At 37.8% G+C, this 27058-nt stretch overlaps 1 protein-coding gene across 6 annotated transcripts in view; it reads left to right on the top strand.

The window, feature by feature from the left end:
- Positions 1-1956: 1956 nt before the first annotated feature.
- LOC123319288 (transcription factor collier) overlaps positions 1957-27058 on the top strand; it is a 99626-nt gene continuing 74524 nt past the window's right edge. For 2 of the 6 annotated variants that reach the window (XM_044906162.1, XM_044906163.1), the window contains exons 1-4: positions 1957-2444; positions 4181-4524; positions 14640-14793; positions 19726-19789. In XM_044906162.1, the coding sequence (XP_044762097.1) occupies positions 2442-2444; positions 4181-4524; positions 14640-14793; positions 19726-19789 (565 nt within the window). In that variant the 5' untranslated portion in view covers positions 1957-2441. The remainder of the gene's footprint in view (positions 2445-4180; positions 4525-14639; positions 14794-19725; positions 19790-27058) is intronic. The other 4 variants (XM_044906165.1, XM_044906167.1, XM_044906166.1 and 1 more) reach the window with 4 other exon arrangements.

Here is a 27058-nt window from a genome sequence, read left to right on the forward strand (position 1 = left end):
TCTATGGTTTAAACCGTCGTGTTAAGATCAACTACAAAATGACAACAGATTAACTAATCCTGTGCAGTTGTCAAAATAGTTGGCCTATTTGAACTAATTGTGACTCATTGGTTGTCATTTCTTAGTTTTCTGTGTTAATCTGTGGATCAGTGCTTCTGTCAGACTGCAGCGATCAGTTTATTTATTTATTGTGTTCTCTCGTGATCTTTGTATCAGCACTATTATTGTTATATTATTGAGGTGTGAGCTAAGACCTATGGTTGATACATAGCATTCAGTGCTTATATTTTTTCTCAATCTCACTCAATTCTTGTAGAAGTTTTAAAGATAGAATGAATTCCATATCATCCCATTTATCCCAATGATTTTCTCGATCACGGATAATATATGGTCTATCATGATACCTGTTGAAATCATTCAACTCGTGCAAGATTTCAATATCTGAATCCGAATCACTATCATATTCCAATTCCATGTTCATTTTCAAACATTGAAGCATTCGCTAACCGGGAACGCAAACCTAAACACAATTTCTTGAATCAAAACAAGCAAGAAACTTCAAAAAACTTCGTAGAAAATAATTTCATAGAATATATATAGGGTTTAATCCTTTTTGGATGGTTTAAACCTACCGTCCCGAAGGTTTAAACTAATCGATAGTTTAAACCATCTTTGATGGATTAACTATGTTTGATCTTAAGAAATAATCGTTATCCAAAGTTTAAACCCTCATTCTTGGTTTAAACTACCATTAATCTTACGGGCCTTAGTGTTTTAACCCCAACCCCTATATTTTCAATATAGAAGATGGGGTAAGTGACACCTCATTTGGAACGTTTTTTCTTTCTGAACTCACCATATTTTTTTTTTCATTCAATTCGTTCGTTTTCGAGATATTCAAATTTGAATTTTGTACAGTCCTACCAAACAATTTTGTTGAATATGCTGTGTGAGTCAATCAAGTTTTTACTGATTAACTCTGTGGTTTCGATGATAATCATCAACTGCCAAAAACCAGACATCAAAATATTATTGATGGATTTTTGCATTAAGAAGGTAATAGAGGTTTACTCATTGGTAAAAAAAATGGAAAAACTTTGTTTATTTTTCAAGAAAAACGAGGACTAATGGAACTATAATAGTAAAAATTTGATTGATCCACCCATGCTGAATGCTTGAAGAAAAAGCCAATATTGTTTATATTTCAAATGTTAATATTTCGAAAACTAATAGACTAAACGACAAAAAATTAAATAAGCTGAATTCAGAATAAAAAACCCTTTCAAACGAGGTATCACTCACCCTATCCTTCCTACATGAAATTTAGGGGGTTGGGGTTGTAACACTAAGGGTTGAAAAGATACGATTGTAAATTTGATTACAGAATTTGTTCCCCTCGAATCGAAAATCGAGATATCGGAGAATTTTTTCGAAATGAGCTCATTACACCTGTTATTCCATCTGTTTCGTTTTTGAAAGCCTATTCTGTTTTTTTTTTCAGATTCCTTTGAAACTATTCTAGTTCCAGGTTCATTGAAGATTTTTCAAGTGGAAAACAATTTTTTTCCTTCAATAATTGTTACTATTCCAAGAGTTTCCCTCAAATCCCGAAAGAATTGCAAAAACGCGCCTTAAAACCTGCAAAATCGACCGTCCTCTCTCTCCGGCGTTTCGTTCCTATCTGCCGTCACCAGAGACCAGCGCCACCGGTCTCTGGAGCCTCGGCCCAAGGTCCACCCCCACCACCGCCACAAAACCCGCCCTTCCCCCGAACTCGGCACGCCATTGGCCGGTTTCTTTCCCGCTAACCGCGACAATTGGCGCGTAGCAGCGCGGGAGTGCACCGTAGCGACGCCCGGCGACGCCCAGGCGTCGTTCTTTTGGGCCTCTGGGAGGCAGCAGGGCGCATAACGCGTTCCACCCCCGAGATCTGCCGGTGTCAAATTGCCGTCGGATTCCTCGATGGTTATCTGCCACTAGTCAGTGTAGTCCCAGCAGTAGGTACGCAAGCGACGTCCGGCGTCGTCACAAGTGGTCTCTAGACGCGCGATATCTCAGAGACGCATTTCCGTCGGGACGTCCCGACAGTCCACGAGGACGCGCACGTCAATCCTGAGGAGGTTTCCTGAGGGTCGAAACGCGGTGTCGCGGCGCGGTTGTGTTTGTGAGCAACGGTTTATGAGGCGTCTCGAGGCACTTTGAGACGTCGCTCGAGGGACTTGCAGTTTGACAGTTGTGGAGATTGAAGGTTAGGTTAGTTATTTGCATGCTGTGACGATTTGTTTGTTTTGCGACGCGAAAGGGGATGTGTGAGAGTCGAATAAAGAATTTGATTAGTTGAAATTATTTATGTGAGAGAAGAATACGATAGGAAAACGTTAAGAAACAGATAACGACAATTTAGACAGAAGTAGTGTTCTCAAATCTGCGAATTTCGTTAAATGGTAAGCAATAATAATAAAAATCACAAACTGATTCATGTAAATTCAGTAGGTACATAACTAAACCTGTCAATCTGAAGAGCAAAAATTGATCTCTAATTAATAAATATAACTAAAAAATTATATTGTTGAATATAATAACTTTATTTCGATAAAAAAAGGATATATACCTACAAATTGGTGTAGAGATAAATTGAAAATTTTACATCAGAATTTTCTTCGGAGAAATTTTATCTATGAGTAAACGAGGGATATAAGAGAATTATCATTTTTGGTGAACTTCTATTTATGCTTTCTACTCAAATGTATTTTTACAATTATCTATTAATTAATTCATTGAAAATATACAAAGGAATGAAAGATATAACTACATAGTACATTTCTGAGTGCGAATATTTTTGTAATGAAAGAATAAAAATAGGGATGAACGGAAGCAATTTTTTATTGATTCGTCTAGATTCCAGAATAAAAATAATAAACTTATCAAGATTTTTAAATCATGGCCCAATTCAGCAGAATTAACTAAAATTAAAAAAAAATATAACAACTAGCGAATTATCTCCATGAAATCTTAAAAATGCATTCAAATATTTTTATTTTTTGATTTTATCAATGAATAACGATAATATGTGATGTGAAAAAATTTAACAAAGCTTAGAGCGCTGGTGATAAAGTAAAATTAATTCTGAAAAATATTTTATCAGCTTATATTATCCTCTAAATATTTTTTTCTGAATTAAAAAGAAAAAAATTATTGAAGGTTGCGTTGGATAGAATTTACTAAGAAATACAAATAAAATTTGAAAGTGAATGTGCTTTCGCTGACTTTGAAACTTCGAACAATTATTCTCCGACTTATTCGCAGAATGTGGAATGAAAAAATCTTCATTTAATACAGTTATGAGTATTTTATTTTCATAGTTGGTTTATTTTTACAAAATTTTCGCATCGAACTGTCGAGTTAATTTTTTTACCATGTATTGTGGATATTCAATTTTTTATATGTAGATACTATGAAAAGTTTCAAGATCTTGAAGAGTTCCAAACCACCAGTCATTGAAGTGTTAAACTAATATATTCACCATAAAAATTAATCATTTGATATTAATTCAGTAAATCAGAGTTACTTCTCGTTGAAAAAATGTTTGACAAATATCAACTACATAATAAAAATTTAATGTCAGGAGAAAAAATGATAACAAATATTTGTTATCATGTTTGTCTGTGAAAAAAGTTGAATAAACTTTACTTTGATCTTGTTACTTATTTTTATTCAACTTCTTTTTTTGACAAAAAATAATACCTCTTGACATTACCTTTTCAAACTGCCTGCATTATTTTATCGAGTTCAGATCCTTCATTTTAGAAATAGTTGATGTTTGTTAAAATGTTAAATATCTTTTCAACAACAAGAGAGCAACCCTCATATCTCATATTTGGGACAGGCTGTATAACATTTTCCTGCGTGAAAAAAACGCAATTTAAAATAAAAATCGACCTCATCCAGTATATTCACCAGAAGAAAACTATATTTGATTTACTGAATTTATCTCCAGTTTTTTTCTTCCTGAGAAAAAAAAAACAAAATATGTGTTCAACTCGGTATAGTAGAAATGTAAGATTTGACGTCATTTTTCTATCTTCACCACCCTGTGTAATTGAAATATCGAACCAAACATGAAGAATAATTTTTTAATTTTTTTTAACTCAACTTATCTGAACTTTTTCATCCCCCGCAGGTTCTCTCAGCCGTCAAAACGCGGTCGGACGAGTCTCTAACCCCCTCAGAGCGCTCGGGCTCGGGAGGCTACCCCACGACGTCCCCTTGGCCGGCCCTGTCGCTGCCAGCCCCCGAACTGGACCCGGTAGCCGCCGCCTGGGGTAGAAAGCTCTACTCCGGTTCTGCGGGCGCTGGTCCGAGGGTAGCGGCCGGTCCTGGACTAATGTTCGGGCTGCATCACCACCAAGACCATGCCACCGGGGGGCTGCATCACCACCATCAGCCCAGAGGGCCCAGCCTCAAGGAGGAACCCCTGTCCAGCACCAGGGCATGGATGCAGCCTTCTGTGCAGGATCAGAGTGGGTGAGTGCTGTTTGGATGTTATTGGGGGTGCTCTTGAACATTAGAAGATTAGAAAATACCAGACTTCACTGAAATTAATGATATAAATTTAATATTTGATCGCGTTTCTTCAAGAACTACTACTTCTACCACTGCTGTCATACTACCACTACTACTATTGTTACTAGTACTACTTCTACTCTACTACTACTACTTCTACCATTATTACTACTACTAGAACTGATTACACTTTCATTTGTGGGTAATATATCTGTCTCAAGATGATAAAGTTTGAGTCTTCTGGGCTGTAGCCGCATCCTGCTCAACTACTTCTACTTCTACCATTATTACTACTACTAGAACTGAATACACGTTCATTTGAGGGTAATATATCTGTCTCAAGATGATAAAGTTTGAGTCTTCTGGGCTGTAGCCCCATCCTGCTCTACTACTTCTACTTCTACCATTATAACTACTACTAGAACTGAATACACGTTCATTTGAGGGTAATATATTTGTCTCAAGATGATAAAGTTTGAGTCTTCTGGGCTGTAGCCGCATCCTGCTCAACTACTTCTACTTCTACCATTATTACTACTACTAGAACTGAATACACGTTCATTTGAGGGTAATATATCTGTCTCAAGATGATAAAGTTTGAGTCTTCTGGGCTGTAGCCCCATCCTGCTCTACTACTTCTACTTCTACCATTATAACTACTACTAGAACTGAATACACGTTCATTTGAGGGTAATATATTTGTCTCAAGATGATAAAGTTTGAGTCTTCTGGGCTGTAGCCGCATCCTGCTCAACTACTTCTACTTCTACCATTATTACTACTACTAGAACTGAATACACGTTCATTTGAGGGTAATATATCTGTCTCAAGATGATAAAGTTTGAGTCTTCTGGGCTGTAGCCCCATCCTGCTCTACTACTTCTACTTCTACCATTATTACTACTACTAGAACTGAATACACGTTCATTTGAGGGTAATATATCTGTCTCAGGATGATAAAGTTTGAGTCTTCTGGGCTGTAGCCGCATCCTGCTCAACTACTTCTACTTCTACCATTATTACTACTACTAGAACTGAATACACGTTCATTTGAGGGTAATATATCTGTCTCAAGATGATAAAGTTTGAGTCTTCTGGGCTGTAGCCCCATCCTGCTCTACTACTTCTACTTCTACCATTATAACTACTACTAGAACTGAATACACGTTCATTTGAGGGTAATATATTTGTCTCAAGATGATAAAGTTTGAGTCTTCTGGGCTGTAGCCGCATCCTGCTCAACTACTTCTACTTCTACCATTATTACTACTACTAGAACTGAATACACGTTCATTTGAGGGTAATATATCTGTCTCAAGATGATAAAGTTTGAGTCTTCTGGGCTGTAGCCCCATCCTGCTCTACTACTTCTACTTCTACCATTATTACTACTACTAGAACTGAATACACGTTCATTTGAGGGTAATATATCTGTCTCAGGATGATAAAGTTTGAGTCTTCTGGGCTGTAGCCGCATCCTGCTCTACTACTTCTACCATTTTTACTACTACTAGAACTGAGTACACGTTCATTTGAGGGTAATATCTGTCTCAAAAGATGATAAAGTTTGAGTTTTCTGGGCTGTAGCCCCATCCTGCTCTACTACTTCTACTTTTACCATTATTACTACTACTAGAACTGAATACAAGTTCATTTGAGGGTAATTTCTGTCTCAAGATGATAAAATTTGAGTCTTCTGGGCTGTAGCCCCATCCTGCTCTACTACTTCTACTTCTACCATTATTACTACTACTAGAACTGATTACACGTTTATTTGAGGGTAATATATCTGTCTCAAGATGATAAAGTTTGAGTCTTCTGGGCTGTAGCCCCATCCTGCTCTACTACTTCTACCATTTTTACTACTACTAGAACTGAATACACGTTCATTTGAGGGTAATATCTGTCTCAAAAGATGATAAAGTTTGAGTTTTCTGGGCGGTAGCCCCATCCTGCTCTACTACTTCTACTTTTACCATTATTACTACTACTAGAACTGAATACAAGTTCATTTGAGGGTAATTTTTATCTCAACATGATAAAATTTGAGTTTTATGGGCTGAAGCCCCATTCTGCTGCAACCAGACGTAATCCAGATTGTTTTCTCCAGCAAGTTTTTACAATTCAGGCTGTAGGAAGCTTTCTAACATCGAATCGTAACGCTGTGAAGTTACTGTGACGGTGATATTTTCCTAATCGAAAAAGTAAGGGCATATCACTCTGAATTGAGAGACAGCACACCAAATTGTGACTTTAGGTGAGCGGAGTGGCCTTTCATGGAGTTGACGAGGGTTATCTATAGCCCAATACAGGAAACTTTGCTTATTCCCTGTTCCACAAAGTTATTTCGGTCCATATCATGGCCTCAACTAAAAACAACAGACCCTAAGGAACACAAAGAGCCCTTCCTCACTTATCTTCACAGATCGAGCAATGACGCTTCGAAACTCGTCAATCAGCTCTACTTTGTACCCTGTATAATCGAAATTCATGAGCTTCCTCAATGTGTGGTATCATGAAGAATGAAATCTTTTCTAGAAAGTTTTCTATAGGTCTTTGAACTCATTTTCTTTCTCAATTTCATGGTTTGACTAATAGAGTGGAGAACTCTTAAGCATTATTTCTTTTCTACGTTGAATGTTCACATATATACAGGGTGAGTCTTTGACTCGTACAAATATTTTAACAGTAGATTCTTGGGGTCAAAAGAAACACTTTTTTCCTATACCATTTTTTTCGATTCGGCCATGATTAACAGATATAGCCATTTTTTCATAATGAGCTGTGCCATCCATGGAAAAACAAAATTACGTTCAGAATAACTAGCTAAATCTGTGACACTACACATCTGAGGATCTTTTAAACAGAGTTGTATTCAGCCAAAGTACCCAATTATTCAAATTTCACAGATACCTTTAAATTTTTGAACAACAAATTACTCGAAAACGGCGCATTATACGAGAAAATATCAAGAATACTTTTATTTCACAAAACGTTCAAATATTCATTAGATAGCGTCCAACTTAGTTTCAGGTGTTGGTTTCCTTGATTTCTGCTATTTTCGAGGTACATAATGGTCATAATGAGAAAACTGGAAGACGTGGGTGATATTTTGTGTTCGTGAAAGATTCATCGAATAAATGAAAAACTATATTCCGAAATTCATTTCATTCGATAAAAGCATTTCTAAGATAAAACTAAAAATATAATTTTTTATGGTTTTTAAACAGCCTGTATCTTTTAAACCGAGCCGATTAGTAAAAAATGGTATAGGAAAAAAGTGTTTCTTTTGACCTCAAGAATCTACTGTTAAAATATTCGTACGAGTCAAAAACTCGCCCTGTATATCCTAACCCAGAGGTCTAGTCTCAAAATAATCCATCAATAGAAATCAACACTCCTCTAGCCCCCCTAACCCCCATCTCGATATTCACAGCCCACCGCGATAATGTTATAGGTCGCAACGCCAGATCCATCACTCTGTAATTTAAGCGTGTTTTCATTAAGAGCTGCGCGTACTTAAAACATTCGATAATTACTTGATCTCATGACGCGATAAGTCGGTCGCAATTACTCCAAATGTACGTCGCATCGATACGACAGCGGCTCTACACGAGGAAAAAAAATAGGAGCGGTATTAATGAGCTGTTAATAGTCGAATGGAGTTAATGAATTGGCGTCTGGTCCGAATAGAGTTAAAACTGGCGCTACAGCGCGATCATCGGGGGCTCTGGGCGTGAGTTTTTATCGAGCGCGATCCGGCTCGAAGGACCAAAAACGGCGAAGACGGAAAAGAAGGGAATTTATGAAGTGAAACTCTGACTGATGGACAAGATCGAATTATAAACCGGAACATCCCAGGGTTTTTTCAATAATTCATTATTTTGTAGGGTTTTCATCGGTCCAAAGGTTAAAGTCCATGTATCCCTATCGCCAAACACGGCGTCCATTTACATAACGACGTAACATTTTCGCTTCGGTGCAGGTCGGAGGCTGCGGCCGTCATATATCACCGCGCGCGGATATTCCGCCGTTGCGTGCGACAGTATTTCAATATAATCGACGCGATATACGGGCGCGGGCATGGTTAAAACGCAGCGCAGCCGATTGACCGCGGAGATAAACGGCCGAAAAACTGACGGTTCGGCGGCCATTATCCCGTCCGCGAATCGCATAAATTCGGAGGGCCTTCCGGCGTCCGGGCGCGTCGTTACAGCCGCTAATTGAACCGTTTATCCGGACGGAGGTCGTCTTTTTTTGTTGCGAGCCGCCGGACGGGACGGAATCCGTCAGTGTCGCGGACGGGACGGTCGAACGTTTTGGTCCTTCGAGCCGGATCTAGCGCCCGCTTGGGATTCGGTGATGTTTTCCACGTGATGGCGACGTGTGCATGATATGTAAAGATAATAATCTGAAACTCAGAAGGTTTCTTGATACTAAAAGAGTTGCACTTTAAGGAGATGTAACACTTTTAGCTCTACGATGGTTTTTCTGAGAGATACGCGTGTCGAAAGTACGAAAATTATGGGATTACTTAAAAATTCGTCAAGATCGAACGGTTGCACTGGGGTCTATGAAATTTTGATATTTATTTCTAGAAGAGTTGCTCTTTCAGAATATGTATAATTTTTAGCTTTACGTTTGTTTTTCTGGGAGTTATGCGTGTCCAAAGTTAACCTTCGAAAAATGCCGAAAAATATGGAATCAATGAAATAATCGTCAAGACCGAACGGCTGCATCGAGCATCCTGATATTTTGGGATTTATTTCTAGAGGAGTTGCTCTTTCAGAATATGTATCATTTTTAGCTTTTCGATGGTTTTTCTGGCAGATACGCTTGTCAAAATTTGACATTCGAAGTGGAGTCACTTAAAGATGCGTCAAGACCGAATGATTGCACTGAAGTCGATGAAATTTCGAGATTTATTACTAGAAGAGATGCTTTTTCAGATTATATATCATCTTGAGTCCTACGACGATTTTTCTAGGAGATGAGCACTTCGAAAGTTAACCTTTCAAAATATATATCACTACTATACTTCATTCAACTTTATTTTAGCAGTCGGTTGGCCATGGAAATTTGACACATTTCACTCTGTATAGTACGGAAATGTGGGGTTATGAAGCTTGTCAAAACATTTTTGGGTTTTAAATCAACGCTATGTTGCCCGTTCTACGTAAAAGTTTCTGTTATTACGTATTTTATCACAATGTCGAATCTCTTCGGAAAATATGTGACGAACATAATTGAAGTTTATACAAACTGATTGAAGGCATACCAAATCCAGTTATTTGCATGGAAAATACAAGAGATCAGTATAATATCATAATATGCACTCGCTTGAGGAGAGTTAATGTTCGTTATCTTCTTTGGCTTACATCATTTGTAGATTTTAAAAATAATAACCCGAAGATGAAATGCATATGATGCAGTGGTTGGGAATGGGTATCTCCCGAAGGAATTAACAGATAATTACAAGAATGTTAAATTCTTCAACAAAAATCATCTTGCATCAATATAAGTAAAAGCAGTTGAAGGAAGTTTCAAGTTAAGATGAACTTCACCCTTGAACAAAAATTTCACATGAATAAACAAGTATAACAGGTCAACTTGCGCGTATTTGTGGCTACTCATCTCAATACAATGATGTAATTATAATAATTAGGTATTTATTAGTACCTTAAGACATTTACATTGTATAGGACAAGTCAAATGAAAAATAGAAAAATCCATTTTAGGGAACTTATTCTCCGATGACATTTATCAAAAATCCTGTAGTAAACTTTTCGCATTAATTCACTCAAAAATAAAATTCTCAAATGCCACCACTTTTTTGGGTCTTCCAATAGAAGGAAATTCTTTGTCATACTCTTCATTCACAATCTTTCTGATTGTGGAAATATTCAGCTGAAATATAAGTCTTTTAGATTCAGATGAAACATTATATAAATTCTCTTACATTGAATATGTTCGCTACCGTCTGACGTATTGTGGATTTTAGAATATCAGGGTATGACTATTTGAATGAGCTGACCTGAATTCTAAATAGCACTTCCTGAAAACCTGTCTCTTTTTTCAATCACTTTCGGCATTTTCGTAATAAAAATTGATATTAGTTGTGGCAACGGCGTCATGACATTAACGACATTTCATGAGTGCCAACCTAACTTCGTTCTAGTTACAAAAACTTGAGAAAATTATTTCATGGCCAACCGACTGCTAAAATAAATTTGAATGAAGTATAGCTGCACAATGATTTTTCTAGGAGAGCAGTCTAAAAACTTTGTGAATGTTTGATCCATACAACCAACAATTACAAATGAGTCAGTACACCGTCCGGTTCTATCCTTTCACCCCTTTCATAAACGACAACCCCACTGTATCTGGTATCTCCTTTGTCGCCTCTCTAATCCACTAATACCAGAAATAAACCCATTGAATCGAGATCTATTATTCGAAGTGTCAAAACGTAACACCATGTGTGCGTGGGCGTGTATCGACTAAGGGGTTCAGTGGAAGTGTTGTGCATCGTCTGATAAGGCACCGTGCTTGTCATTTTCGGCAAGTGGCACTTATATTACAGGCCCTCTTGATATCGGGACCTAGAGGCGGATGGTCCGTGGCATCGTGTTTCATTTAAGTACGCTTAAACGTTTCTCCTAATGGCGTTAAGGCCATATGGGTTCGAGTGGACGGGCTCCATTGTGTGGAAAATTGAATTTTGAAGGGATCGGGATTATACGGAAAGTATGTTCCGATGCGTGGAAAGGAACTGAAAAGTTCAGGAGGATTTTTGAACGGTTGTTAAATGTTGATTCGATGATGTGGGAACTGAAAGAGGGATGGAATTACAGAAGAAATTATGGAATGATTTCCACACAAACTTGGCCAAATTTCGAAATGTATTCAAAAGTTGAGGAAATTATAATTTTTTGAATGTTTTTTCTTGAAACTCTTTTTGTTATCTCATAGCTAGAAACATCATTTGTCACAACTTTGGCAACGAATTGGTCAGGAGATTCTCGATAGCTTCGTGAGAAGCATATTAAGAAAAGGCCTGGCAGTTTTTGATGCTCGTGGAGGTCAAATTTTGTACTGACCTTATAAGCTGTCCTTAAATATAATAGTTGGGGAGGGAAATTCTGGATTTACTCGAGCGTGTCAGATAATTGAAAGAGCAGATACCTTAGGCCCTGTAGAGTACCCAAAATTAGACCTGTATATAGGGGGAATTGTCTAAGACAGCCTGTCAAAATAGTAAAAAAACCACGAGAATGGTACAGCGGGTCAGATTAGGAGATATGTGGTTGATTACTTGTTGGAAAGTATACATTCTCTTAATCTGACAATTTGAGCGTGACGAACAAGTGTGGGAGGGCAACAAATTCAAAAAAAGGTCACGCACAGTTGCTTTTCTTCTCATTTTGAAGCTTATGATTCAAGAATAATAGAAAAAATATAATCTGACAGTTTCAGCAAGCCGAAACAATAAGAATTGGCCATAAAGATCACAAAGATGAGTGTTTTTGAATTATCTCCTCTCCTGAGCTTCAAATCGTTTTCTCATTCATTATAAAAGTTGTAGAGCATAATATCTCCTACGAATTTTGTACGAAGCTATTTTTCCCAAGTCCAAACGTTTTTGAGATACAATGGCGATGAATGTACATTGGACTGGGATTCTACATTGACCTTGGCGTTTCGCATGTGTGGCTAAGCTCCTCGCCCTTATCGTCCTCTAACTCAAAAACGGTTAAGGGTATGAAAAATTGCTTCAGACAAAAGTTCTATAGAATTTTATTATCTACAACTTTCATAATGAATACAGAAACGATTAGAGGTACAGGAAAGGAGATATTTTAACAAAATGCCTTATAATCATCTTCAAACTGTCAGATTAAAAAAACCCCTTCTGATTAGTGTCAGATTAATGGACCAACACGTCTGCAACACTGAGATTAACCATCTGTATGAAAATCTGATAAGCTTGAGTAGGTACAAGCAACGATTTTTCTGCATTTTCAATCAATCAATTTGATATAGTTGAGTTAGGAATTAGGATCCTCGTATAATGAAAAATAGCATATAATACTTGTGCATTGAAGCCTTCAAAGTACACATAAACTTCTTATATGTCCTTCAAAGGCTCACTTATTGAGTTGCCCATTTTTTGGGTTTAATCCATCTGAAGCAAAATAAAACACTTCACCATCAAATCGATTTCTGGCAATAAACGAACACCACCGCTACCAACCTGAAACAACCCCGTCTCGGACGAATTTCAAGCGTCCCTATCCCTACGTGCGGGATGACCAGAATGTCCAGCAGGCAGCTTGCACAGCGCCCATCATTGCCGTTTGTGGTTGTCCTGCTGGCCGCAGGATCTGACTCGCGAGATAGGCCTAAAATATACCCCGGAGCAGGGGCAGCATCCTACGGATGAATGGGGTACAGAGGGACAGGTTAATTTATGTCCCCGGCCTGTTAATTTGCAGACCCGATATAATCTCCCCGTTTGATATACAGGCTCTTCCGCGACCGATACTGGGCGCTGAAATGATCCTAGATTGCTCTGAGAGTTGTACGACAGGTTCAGGAGAAAATTTGCGGACTCACATATTTTCGATTGAGGCTGAAATTCTTCTCTATAGATGAAAAACATCTTGAAATAGAAGTGGATAAAAAAGGAGAAAGAAGATTTCGACGAATTCAAAATTCGTCAAGACCAAACGCTCTGTGGTCGATGAAATTGAGAGATTCAAAAGTCTGAAAAGACTTTTTCAGAGTGTGTCTCATTTTTAGCAATCTGCTTGTTTGACCAGATAGAGTACCCTGCCAGAATGGGCTATTAATTCGTGATGATTTGAACATTAAATAAATAGTATTGAAGAAGTACAAAAATTTACAGAAAAGCAAATATTTAAACATCTCATGAGCTCAAACTCAGTGAGGTTCAGATTGTCACTGACACTTCCACTATTCGTCACCACAAATGGAAGCCAATTACAGAAATGAAAAGAGTATTTTTGAAGGAAACCAAATACTTTTCTAACCTAAAAAACATCTTGGAAAGCTTCAGATCTAGAAGATTGTGCCAGAGTTTTTTTGTTTCTATTTCATCTTTGTTCTGAAACTTTTTCTTGTAAATTCAATTCTGCTTCAACACAGAAGCGTTTCCGAGCATTTTCAAGGTTATAAATCGAAAATAAAGGAACAAAACGAAGTCAGATAAGAACGACATGCAAGACAAACATACAGATACAACCTTCATCGGAACTAACTGAGCCTCATTCATAATACAGACCGGTAATGCGGATCCTGAAAAATATTGTAGATTGAACCCGTTCACCGCCCTCGCTCTAGCCGCCCCCTAGGCCATTACTTGGCACCCCATATCCAATCGACTGAATATACATCCGGAATATACAATCGTCCCTCTGCTTCTTACCTGGCGCAGTTTCCGTATCAATTCCAACTCAACCTTCGGTTGAGGGTTTTACAGCTTAATAAAATATCGTTCGCGCCCGGGCGCTATAGCGTCGTAGGTGCATCGCGCCCATTCGTTGGGTATCGACAGACGTTGTTGCAAATGCGGCCAGTTATTTGCAGTTATTTGGGATTATGGACGAGATGTAAAACGGGGAGGATATTGCGGTTTTATGGAGTTTCTATCTACGGAAAAGACTCTCGTGGTGGGCGTAGATGGTCTGGGAAATTTCCTCGAAGGCTGCAATGATGGCTCGACATCTTTCGTGCATGATTTTGATCGACTTAGAAGGAATGATAGCCCGAAGTTTTCATTATTTAATTCAATCAGAACCACCTGATTATAGGCACTTTCTATATGATTCAATACATGTCCTTCGTGTACAGTAAACAAGATTAATATTTAGGTGTTTATCTAGGATTAAATGTGTCCTTTCCTCCTCAATTTATGGAATTTCCTCAGGCTACTTCTTTGCGACAATTGGCAACTGCGAACGCCGTATGTTCTAGAACTCTCCTAGTTTATCTACTTGAACAGATCTCTCTAGTTGACCAGTTTGTATCTATAATGAACCACGCTTTTTTTGCAGAATTGGTGTTGGCAGAGCCCATTTCGAGAAACAGCCACCTTCTAATCTCAGAAAATCGAACTTCTTCCACTTCGTTATCGCCCTCTACGACAGATCCGGACAACCTGTTGAAATTGAGAGGACAGCTTTCATTGGTTTCATCGAAAAAGATCAGGTAAGCAAGATACACATTTTTACATCCATATAATCATCTGAAGTGGGTTTTATGAAGGTTAATATGGACACGATTTTTCTTTTATGGATTAAATCTGATATTCAATTGATATTGATGTTTGAGGTGAATTATTTACCAGTCAAAATAATCAAAATAGTCAAATAGTACCTAAAGATGATCCATATGGACCCTAGACTACCCAATAATGAGTTACTTTTCACTAATTTCACCGTAATTATGCAAACACCTGATCGTTAAAGTTCGACGAGTATTAAGGATGAAAAAAATGATTATTATATTTGAATCTGTTCGAAGCCCTTTTCATACCACGACTTAACTGACGTACTTCAAGTCTGTCCTTTCGAGCTCCACCCTATAATTAATTGCTTCAACTGGCGCGACAATTGAAAAATATGAGCGAGAAGATCCCGCCTCAAACTGTTGCAACTTCTCTTGTTTCGCATTAGCTAAATTAGTCTAACTGGCGGGTGGAACATGCGAAAACAAGTTTTGCACGCGTTGTCTGGATCGAGTGTCGCAAACGGTAATTTTTCAGGTCCGGACGGGTGAGAATTCCCACCCAAATTGAGTCATCGTTACTTTTTATGCGAAGTTTAACGGGAAAATGTTTGATGGACCTATTGTGAATTGAAATTGCACATTTCAATCTGCGATATCTCCTGTTGTATTCGTCAGATCGAATTGGGAATTCCGGATCTATAATCAGCGTTGCCTAGGCTTTCACCCTAGCATAAAAACTCGATTTTTTGGGTCAAAAATGAGCAAGGGGTTAGACCCCCCTAAAATGACCTATTTGCCACTCTGTCGGAAAATCAGGATGTTCTATTACTGTCTTAGGATATGGAGTGCATAGAATTTGTTTTGAAGATTCTAGAAAACCAAACAGTTGATTATTCAATAGAGAATTGCACTCCAGAGAGCTCGTCAACTCGAAAATGAAAAGAGGAAAAACAAAAAAAAATACTTTCTACTGAACTGGCTCAGATATTTGGAACATTGGTATGAAAATATAGGTTTTCGAACACGCTGAATTTACTGCGAGCATTTTCGAAAGCCTATTTCCCTTCGTTTAGATTTTCATACTGGAAATGGCATTTTTCAAAAATTGCAAATTTCAATCTGCGATATCTCCTGTTATATTCTTCTGATCGAATTGGGATTTCCGGTTATATAATCAGCGTTGCCTAGGCTTCCACGCAAGCACAAAAACTCGATTTCGAAAATCTCGATTTTTTGGGTCAAAAATGAGCAAGGGGTTAGACCCCCCTAAAATGACCTATTTGCCTCTCTATCTGAAAATCAGGATGATCTATTACTGTCTTGGGATATGGAGTGCATAGAATTTGTTTTGAAGATTCTAGAAAACCAACCAGTTGATTATTCAATAAAGTATTGCACTCCAGAGAGCTCTTCGAAGTCAACTCGAAAATGAAAAGTGGAAAAACAAAAAAAAAGATTTTCTCCTAAACAGTGCCAGATATTTGAAATTTTGGTATGAAAATATAGGTTTTCGAACACGCTGAATCTATTGCGAGCAATTTCGTAAGCCTATCTTCCGTCGTTTAGATTTTCATCATTGGGAATGGCATTTTTCAAAAATTGCGAATTTGAATCTGCGATATCTCCTGTTTTATTCCTCTGATCTATTAGGAATTTTGGGTTATATAACCAGCGTTGCCAAGGCTACCAAAACTTGTTTTCGAAAAGCTCAATTTTGTCAGTAAGAAATGAGCAAGGGGTTAGACACCCCTGAAATGACCTATCTGCTCCTCTACCTAAAAATCTGGATGTTCTATTACTATCCTAAGATATAGAGTACAAAGAACTTGCTTCAAAGATTCCAGAAAACCAAACAGATAATGATTCAGCATTCAATGAGTAAAAAATCCGATGATTTCAGTGCCTGTAAGTTGCTAGCATTGCACCTGCCTAATACGCCTCTGAATTCAAAGTCTAACATGCATATCTTCATTAATCTGTGTGCACTTGCATAATGAATCCATAATATCACACCCGTTGTTTATACATTTCAATTTTAAACACCATGAAGTCTCATCACCTTAAAAGTCTGGACGATAAATTATCAACTCATTTTTTTTTGTCAAAACTAATTCAATTAACTCAGTGTTACGTAATAGTTCAGATCAAGTGATAAAAGTTACTCTAAATAGTGCAGGAGGTATTAATATTTGATTACGAGCGAAGAATTTCGTCGTAGTGGAATCTCAAGTTAAGTTCAGTCTCTTTTTCGATTGGACTCGAAATTTCATTGACAAGACAAGAGGTCTCTCGTAATTTCTGGATTTTAAAATGACGATATGATAGTTGCGATGCGTCAGAATGACGTTCCATTTATTTCCGTAGTAAGGTTGCTCCCGAAATGTACCCAATACAGCGATACCCAACTTGGCGACGAAACCAGGACATCCGAAATAGAGTCATAGAATTATCTGACATAAAATCGTCGAATAGAATCGGGCAAAAAATCGTTTTCCATCGACTGGCGACGGGCAATGAATCCGTAGGAATTTTCGCGAGGCCAATTCACCCGGGCTCAAGAAACAACCCCCAAACACCGTCCCCTAACGCGTCGCAACACGTCGGGGGCCCCTGACGAGCGTCGGCGGCGTCTGCGGAACGAGGTGGCGGCGTCGTAGCCATGGCAACCGGAAAAGGGCCCACGGTGAAATGTACAACAATAACGGTCGGGAGCGGGAACTTCGGGAAGCGGTATGAATAAATACAACACGCTGTTTTGGATCCATTGTTGCGGACCGGGGGCGGCGGGCTTGTGTAAGGGACGGAATTATGTACTGGAATGGCATTCCGGAAACAGGCTGGGGGATAATTGGGACGTGAACGTAGAATTGTGAGGTGTTGTCTTTCATTTTGGACTTTCGCTTTTCGCAACCATGCAGAGATGCTTCTTTGAGATATAGAAGAAAGATCGGGTCAGAAGGATGACCCAAAATGAGCGTGAACTCAATACAAAACCCAGGTTATAATAATAATAATATCGTTTATTTCATAATCTGAATTACATTCTGAAGATGAAATACGTCATAATACATGGGAAACAAAAGCAACAAGGCAAAATAAGAAGAAATAAGAAATTAACAATAAAATACATGAGAACAGCTTAAAAAATATATTAAGAGTTCATATATTCTAGAGTATGGCTCTAAATCTATTAAAACATTTAGGATAGCTTCCTTGAATTTTTTGATGTCCGTTAAAACGCGATACTGCTTTGGTACCCTACTGAACAATTTGAGGCACATATTTTCGATCTTTAGTTTGTTATTTTTTATTTAACCTGAAATACAGGGTGGGCAAAATTCGTTGTCTACCGAGAAGATCTCGAGAACTACAAGAGCTAGAAGAAAACGGATGATACTTTCCGACCTCTTTTTCAGAGAAACAAAGAGTGTTGAAAACCGTAGCCTCCTACGATCCTTCGTTTTTAAATTATTAGCAAAAACTGGGATTTTGACGATTTCCAAAAGTTCTCATAACTTTTTCGTCTTTGAAGTTACAGATCTGAAAATTGAACCTTCTATACCTCACTTCTTTACGTAGGATCCACTGACGGGCTGAAATATTTCTTCGTTTCGAATCATTAGGCGAACTTTCCTTTTTTTAAATGCAAACTTTTATTGAATTTGTCATTTTTTAATTGGAAAAAATCTTTTGTTAGTAGATTCAAAACGTACAAAATTGGCTAAGAATGTTTCAGATCTGTAACTGCAAGGACAAAAAAGTTATGGGAACTTGATGAAATCGTCAAACTCTCATTTTCGCTAATAACTCAAAAACGAAGATTCGTAGAAGTCTACGGTTTTCTCCATTATTTGTTTCTCTGAAGAATTGCTCGGAAATGTTTTATCCGTTTACTTTTAGCTCCTATAGTTCTTGACTCTCGAGATCCTCTCAGTAGACAACGAATTTTGCCCACCCTGTACATCCAATCGTGAGATCCACGAAGGATAGAGCCTAATACAGGGAATTCCATGTAAGAAAAAACGTTGAAACATTGTTTCACCCTGTAATTACCCTTGAGATTTCATAAACACAGAAAACAGAACATCAAGTGAATTTATTAGAGAGAATTTCTAAGGATATAAGGGGTGGATCTTTGACTCGTACAAATATTTTACCAGTAGATACTTGAGCTCAAAAGAAAGACTTTTCTCCTTTGCCATTTTTTCCTAATCGGTTCGGTTTGAAAGATACAGGCTGTTGAAAAATCATAAAAATTCTTATTTTCAGTTCTATCTCACAAACGGTTTCATCGAATGAAATGAATTTCGGAATATAGTTTTTCATTCATTTGATGAATCTTTTTCGAACACAAGATATCACCCACGTCTTCCAGTTTTCTCATTATGACCATTACGTACCATGAAAATACCAAAAATCCAAAGAACCCAACTCTTGAAACTAAGTTGGACGCTATCTAATGAATATTTGAACGTTTTGTAAAATAAAAGTATTCCTCATATTTTCACGTATAATGCGCCGTTTTCGAGTAATTTGATGTTCAAAAATTAAAAAGTATCTGTGGTATGCGCAAAATTGGGTACTTTGGCTGAATACAACTCTGTTTGAATGATCCACAGATGTGTAGTGTCACAGATTTAGCTAGTAGGTAATTCTGAAGAGAATTTTGTTTCTACTGGGGTGGCACAGCTCACTATAAAAACATAAAATGACTATATCTTTTTGTCAAGGCCGTACCGGAAAAATGGTATAAGAAAAAAGTGTTTCTTTTGACCACAAGAATCGACTGTTGAAATCTTGTACGAGTCAAAGACTTACCCTATATACTCAATGCTGACGCTAAACTGTTAGTTGCTTGTTATTAATCGTTATCAAAAAATGTTGCTTTAAATAATTTTATTTTCGTTTCAGGAAAGTGATGGTCAAAAAACAAATAATGGGATACAGTACAGGTTGCAACTTTTGTACTCCAATGGTAAGTAGAATTTGAAACTAACACGAAACACTTTAAGGTATATGTGAACCAAAATTTATTGAAATAGGGAAAAGGGAATAGATAAAGTTGAAGCTAGTACTCGATCATTCGATTTTTTGAGATAAAGTAATGAAATATCCAATAAAGGACCTTCATTTTCGTATCAGCTGATCTTTATTCACTTTCTCTCCAACGACAAGGAATAACAATTTGATATTTGGTATGCATGTGAAGTTCTTCAAGTGATAGTCATAAAAATAGGATTGCCCTTCAAAAAATTATAGATGACGTCATATCTCAAATGTGGGACACGCTGTATAACATTTCCTCACATCAAAAAGAGCGCAATTTTAAAGACTCATCGACCTATCCAAGTATATTTACAACAAAGGAAACTGTCTTTGATTTACTGATGCTATTTCAAGTTAAAAACTGTTTTTAACTTGTTAAACTTGACTGAAAAGTGATCTACTATGAAGGTCTTCAATGAGTGAAAAAGCAGTCTTGTTTCAATATGTCTAAATGTTGAAAAAAGAGATCCAAAATAGAAGGAAGATTTTTAACGGCATCCAGACAGGAATTGAATTCTGAAAAAAGTACCACCCAGAGCAGGATTCGAACCTACGACCCCCCGATTACCGGTCAGGTACTCTCCCAACTGAGCTACCCAGTTGGGAGAGTACCTGCCCGGTAATCGGGGGGTCGTAGGTTCGAATCCCGCTCTGGGTGGTCCTTTTTTCAGAATTCAATGCCTGTCTGAATGCCCTTAAAAACCTTCCTTACATTATATTTCCAGACATTAAAACTATCATTACAATCCAAAATAGAGCCACGTGATATTTTGTCATCCACGCAGACACGTGTCCTCTTGACGCCATTTCAGTCATTTCGACCATAGAGACTGTGTCAGTGCTCTTGAAATTTCACCTACAATCACCCTATTTCCAACTTCTTCCACCCCCCAAATCCCGAAAGTTCCACTCCGAACTTTCAGCGCCCTACTCCGGATTGAATCATTCACGAAATCTCCGATCGTAGGGCCTTATCGTCCGATGCGATAAGTTACACCCCACGCCCGAATTATTAACGAAGTTTGATAAATACGCGCCTCGGGGTGGTCTGGGAAACTACCCCCTCACGGAAACTTGGAAGCAGACTTGCGGTCGTCGAAAACTAAAGATCATTACTCGGACGAGCGACCCAGGTCGGTCTGAGAAATTTGCGGCTCGAGGCTGGAGTCTTGCGGTATTCCAAGTTTGGAGCGCGGGGTCTAAGGGAGATAACGCGGCGGTCGGATGCTACATGGACTCTGGTCATCCGCAGGTTTACGAGCCGGATTTGCCGGGACTAATAAGCCAAGTTCTGAGGGTTCCGGTTCATTGCGGTTGTCTGCCGAATCGATGAGGACGTATGCGTCTTATTTCTGCAGAAAATCAACAGCGTTTCGATCTCTGAATCATAAGAAGCCAGAATTTCTGAGAAACGGGTTGAATCTTGTATTTTGCCTGTCGGAATTCTGAGATATAAGGTCAGAATTCTCAGATATAAGTCCGAATTCAGAGATATAAGTCAGAATTCTGAGATATAAGTCAAAATTCTGAGATACCAAGCCAGAATTCTGAGATACAAGTCAGATTTCTGAGATACAAGTCAGATTTCCTAGACACAAGTGAGATTTCTCTGAGATACAAGTCAGAATTCTGAGATAGAAGTCATAATTCTGAGAAAACAACTCAAAATTCTGAGATATATGTTAGATTTTTGAGATGCAAGACAGAATTGTTAGATATAAGTCAAAATTCCGATATTTCGGGAATGAATAAGTCGAATACCAAGCATCGATCCTCTAAAAATCTGAATTTCGATCTCGAAATCCTAAGAAGCATGTCAGAATTCCGATTTTCAAGTGAGATTTCTAAAAAGCGGGTCAGAACCTGCCATTTGCAAGTCCGAATTCGGAGATATAAGTCAGAGTTCTAAGATACAAGTCTGAATTCTGAGATATAAGTCGGAATTCTGAGATATAAGTCAAAATTTTCAGATACCGAGTCAGAGTTCTGAGATACAAGCAAGATTTCTTAGATACAAGTCAGAATTATGAAATACAAGTCATAATTCTGAGAAAACAACTCAAAATTACGAGATTCGTGCAAGATTCTTGAGATGCAAAACAGAATTGTTAAATTTAAGCAAAAATTCCGATATTTCGGGAATGAATAAGTCGAATACCAACATCGATCCTCTAAAAATCTTAATTTCGATCTCGAAATCCTAAGAATCATGTCAGAATTCCGACTGTCAAGTGAGATTTCTAAGAAACGGGTCAGAACCTCCGTTTTGCAAGTCTGAATTCTGAGATATAAGTCTGAGTTCTGAGATATAAGTCAAAATTCTCAGATACCGAGTCAGAGTTCTGAGATACAAGTAAGATTTCTTAGATACAAGTCAGAATTCCCAGATACAAGTCAGAATTATGAAATACGAGTCATAATTCTGAGAAAACAACTCAAAATTCCTAGATACATGCAAAACTCTTGAGATGCAAGACAGAATTGTTAAATATAAGCAAAAATTCCGATATTTCGGGAATTTATGAGTCGAATACCAACATCTATCCTCTAAAAATCTGAATTTCGATCTCGAAATCCTAAGAATCATGTCAGAATTCCGACTGTCAAGTGAGATTTCTAAGAAACGGGTCGGAACCTTCCTTTTGCAAGTCTGAATTCTGAGATATAAATCGGAATTCTGATATATAAGTCAAAATTCTGAGATACCGAGCCAGAGTTGTGAAGTACAACTCAGAATTCTGAGATTCAAGTCATAATTCTGAGAAAAAGTTTCAGAATTTTGGGAAAACGACTCAAAATTCCAAGATACATGTGAGATTTTTTGAGATGCAAGGCAGAATTGTTAAATACACCTCAAAATTCTGATATGTGAGTCATATTTCGGGAATGAATGTTACCAAGTCGAACCTCAAACATAGATCCTTCGAAAATTTGAATTTCGATCTCTGTATCCTAAGAAGCGTGTCGGAATTTTGACTTTCAAGTTAGATTTCTAGGAAACTTGTCAAAATCCTGCCTTTTACAAGTCATAATTCTGAGATACAACTCATAATTCTGGGATATCAAGCCTGATTTCTGAGATTCAAGTCAGATTTCTTAGATACAACTCCGAATTCTTAGATACAAGTCAGAATTCAGAGAAACGACACAAAATTCCGAGATACATGTGAAATTTCTCAGATGCAAGACAGAATTGTTAGATAGAAGTCAAAACTCTGATTTGTAAGTCATATTTCGGGAATGGATCGCATCGATTCTCTGATTATGAGAACTTCCAACGTATAAGAATGATAACATCACATACAAGTAAATAAAAGGTTTAACGATTGAAAGAAGGTCCTGTCATAATACCATCGACAATATCCTAATGCAAATCAATTCCAAAACGAAGAGTACTAATATTCTAGGAGAGGAATATCCTATCAAACACCCTGATTTTCACAGCTAATAGGTGTCATTATTAGTTTTACCGTCGTCTATTAACACGTCGAAGTGGCAATTTCACACTCCCCAACGTCGACAAGACACCCATATTCGGATCTGGGGCTGCCAATACTCAAACGGCAGCAGATTTGCTACCGGAAGTTTGGTCGCTTCAGAGGTGATGGGAATTGTTGACAGATATACGAGCTTCCCTAATTGCTACAATAAATCAACGACGGGTGACGTTCTATCGGTTTCGGTGGTTTCGGTACGGGCCAGACCATTGTCTGGGATTTCAGAGATAGTAGGGTTATGACTGGTTATAATGGAGTGACAATAAGTCAGAAAATCGACTCTGGTACATTGAGAGCTTGAATAATATACGCATTAACACCAAAACGTCCTTTGACTTCAATTTGAGAAATATCTTATTAAATTAACAGAGTAAATCATGGACTAGGGAATGCTGATTTTGAATAGAGATGCACAGTGATTCTTTGATTTGTACATATATTTTAACAGGAGATTCCTCAAGTAAAAACATAAGTATGAATATAAAATTACTGAAATTACTGGTCAAATATTAATTATTGAGCGTTCAACCTACTTCGATGAGTTGGGTTCTATGATTTTCTGGTGTTTTTATGGTGTGTTATCGTCATAATGATAAGAAACTGCCAGATGTGAGTGGGGCTTTGTGTCCGAAGAAGATTCATCACGTCAATAAGATATGTTCCGAAAATCATTTCATTCAATAGGATTTTTTGTAAATTTTTTTCATGGATGTTCAACAGACTGTATCTTCTCAACAGAACGAATTGGAAAGAGTTGTGGTATCTTGTTGTAATAATAATGAAACGTAATATGTGATCGTATTTTCGCAGAATACGAAGAAGGCACAACAAAGACATCAAAAGCACATTAAGATTCTGGCATATATTTCTTTAAAGTCTCCAATAGTTCCCGAACTTATACCAAGAAAACACTAAAGGATAGTAACAAATTCATCTTGTATAAACTAAGTTCTAAAACGACACAACAAGTTCAGAATTCATGCATATTTCGAAAGTTCTTGTTGGTGGTAATCAACCAAAATCGATTTTGTCCAAAACACAAAAAGGCATCCACGACCTATGCCATCAATAATTGGTATTCGAAGCAGTTACCTCCGTCTCTAGAACTACATCTGCATCCCATGCAATATATCGTATATCTCTGAAATTCAATAATCTGTTGTGGAAGTTCCAACTGACAGATATACAAGCAGCGCTAATAGAAGCAATAAATCTATCGGAACTTGAAACGTTATCTACCTCTGAGCTACTGGCTGCGTTCGTGAAAGTGAAACCACAGTTGTAACGCCCATTTCTATGCTTCATCTTCGGGAACAGACTTTTTAGAATAGGGAATACTCCTTCTGACGAAAATGATTTTTTATGAAATATTTTTGAAATATCACATTTTGAAGTAAACACTTCAACCGTTTCCGAAAAAAAAATATTTTAAGCACTTAAAAATGAAAAATAAAAAAGGGCATTTAAAGATTAAAGCGTTTTGTGAGAATTGCACAAGCTTGCAACATCGACTGAAATATGCCTTGATAATAAAGGACAACAAATTATTTATCTTGATGAGATAGACAAAGATGGCTGTCTATGAAGTCTGCGACAAACGAGGAAGATCGTGAAATTTTATGGGATTTTTATGGCCGGTTGCAGTTGAAGCTCGCCAGTAAGTACGCGTCTGTAGATCAACAGCTGTTATTTTATAAACAAGCTGATGGGACATTGTTCTTTCCATTGTCCTATATGCGCTGTTGCCAAATCGTAAACTCCGCACAAAGCGATTTAAATTTTGAAACCCCATATTTGAAGGATGATTTTGAATAGTTTCCGCGGTGAATTTGAAAAAATCATGAATGAAACTCATAATAATTCAGTTTAAACTTGCATATGCAGTAATAACCTAAATTATGGAGAATTCCCCATTTGAAATTCGAATAGTGAGCCAGGAGATGCCTTGAAAAAGCGATAATGAAATGAATTTCATTAATGCCGAGGCATAAAACATACATATTGTACCATTAGACTATACAAGTCTAATTGGTACAACAACATAGGTTCTAACCTCACATTTGTCAGTTTTGTCAAACTGACGTTTGGTAAACGTCAAAAATCTTGAATTCTGCGTGGTTTTTCGGCCTTTTCCGATCTGGTTCGAGGGTTTAGAGTCGGATTATTGCCCTAGGAAACAGTTCGGTTCTTGGAGACGTTTCACTTCGAGGTACGACGGTAAAAGGGACCAAATTGTCGTTCGAATGCGTCGCGCGGAGCGGAAACATCTCTCCGCTTCTAGGTACATCTCCGGCCTTTTTTTCCGTCGTGACCAATTCGAGAAATTCCCAATCAATCAGTCCGGTTTAGCGGAGTAAAACATCAGTAACGTAGTCGTTCACAAATGGCGCATAGTGTACGGGCCCACCGCGCTCTCTCGCTGGCACAGGAGCTACGCGGCCAATTAATTAATTAGCCTTAAGTACGCGGCTTATCAATCGGTAATTACTTCTGTAAGACACGGTCGCCGCTCTCTATGTACTCGGACCGTTTTGTTGGATTGTCGTCGTCGTCTTTTCTTATTCGCTGTAAGAAAAACCGCCCATTTGCACTTCTATGAGGTTCGGATGGTAAGGCGCGATGTTGGGCGGACAGAGGCGGCTTTGTCAAGAGCCGACGCCGAGGAGAAGAAGCTGAAGAAGAAGAGAAGGACATGGTTTCGACTTTTTGATTGATTCAGACGAAAAAAGTCAGAAAAACCAGGAATATTCAGTTTTATCTAAGACAGAACAAGATTTACTTTACACATCCACGTTTCTATATGAAAAGTTGCCATGATCATCCTGTTTGTAGGTCCAATATATATTCTCAGGTACAAGTCTGAATTCGGAGATATAAGTCGGAATTCTGAGATATAAGTCAGAATTCTGAGAAAACAATCCAGAGTTCTGAGATAAGAGTCAGATTTCTGAGATACAAGTCAGATTTCCTAGACACAAGTGAGATTTCTCTGAGATACAAATCAGAATTCTGAGAGAGAACTCATAATTCTGAGAGAACAACTCGAAATTCCGAGAAACATGTAAGGTTTTTGAGATGCAAGACAGAATTGTTAAATATAAGTCGAAATTCCGATATTTCGGGAATTAATAAGTCGAATACTAAGCATCGATCCTCTAAAAGTCTCAATTTCGATCTCGAAATCCTGAGAAGCATGTCAGAATTCTCACTTTCAAGTAGGATTTCTGAGAAACGGGTCAGAACCTGCCTTTTGCGAGTCGGAATTCTGAGATATAAGTCAGAGTTCTGAGATACAAGACTGAATTCTGAGATATAAGTCGGAATTCTCAGATATAAGTCAAAATTCTGAGATACTGAGTCAGAGTTCTGAGATACAAGTCACAATTCTGAGGAAAATACTCAAATTCTGAGAAAACGACTGAAAATTCCAAGATACATGTATGATTTTTGGGATGTAAGACAGAATTGCTAGATAAAAGTCAAAATTCTGATTTGCAAAAATCATGATCATCCTGTTTGTACGTCCAATATATCCTTTATAGCTATCCCGAATATCCTGTAGGGATAAGCAATATATTCTACGACGATATCCATCAATATATCCAGTATGGATCCCTAGTGAAAAATTCTTAGCCTACTATAGAACCAAACAGAATTTCAATGTCAAAATTTATTACAGCGAACCTGCAACGTCTCTAGAC

Source organism: Coccinella septempunctata, chromosome 8, assembly GCF_907165205.1.
Source record: "Coccinella septempunctata chromosome 8, icCocSept1.1, whole genome shotgun sequence".
NCBI lineage: Eukaryota > Metazoa > Arthropoda > Insecta > Coleoptera > Coccinellidae > Coccinella > Coccinella septempunctata.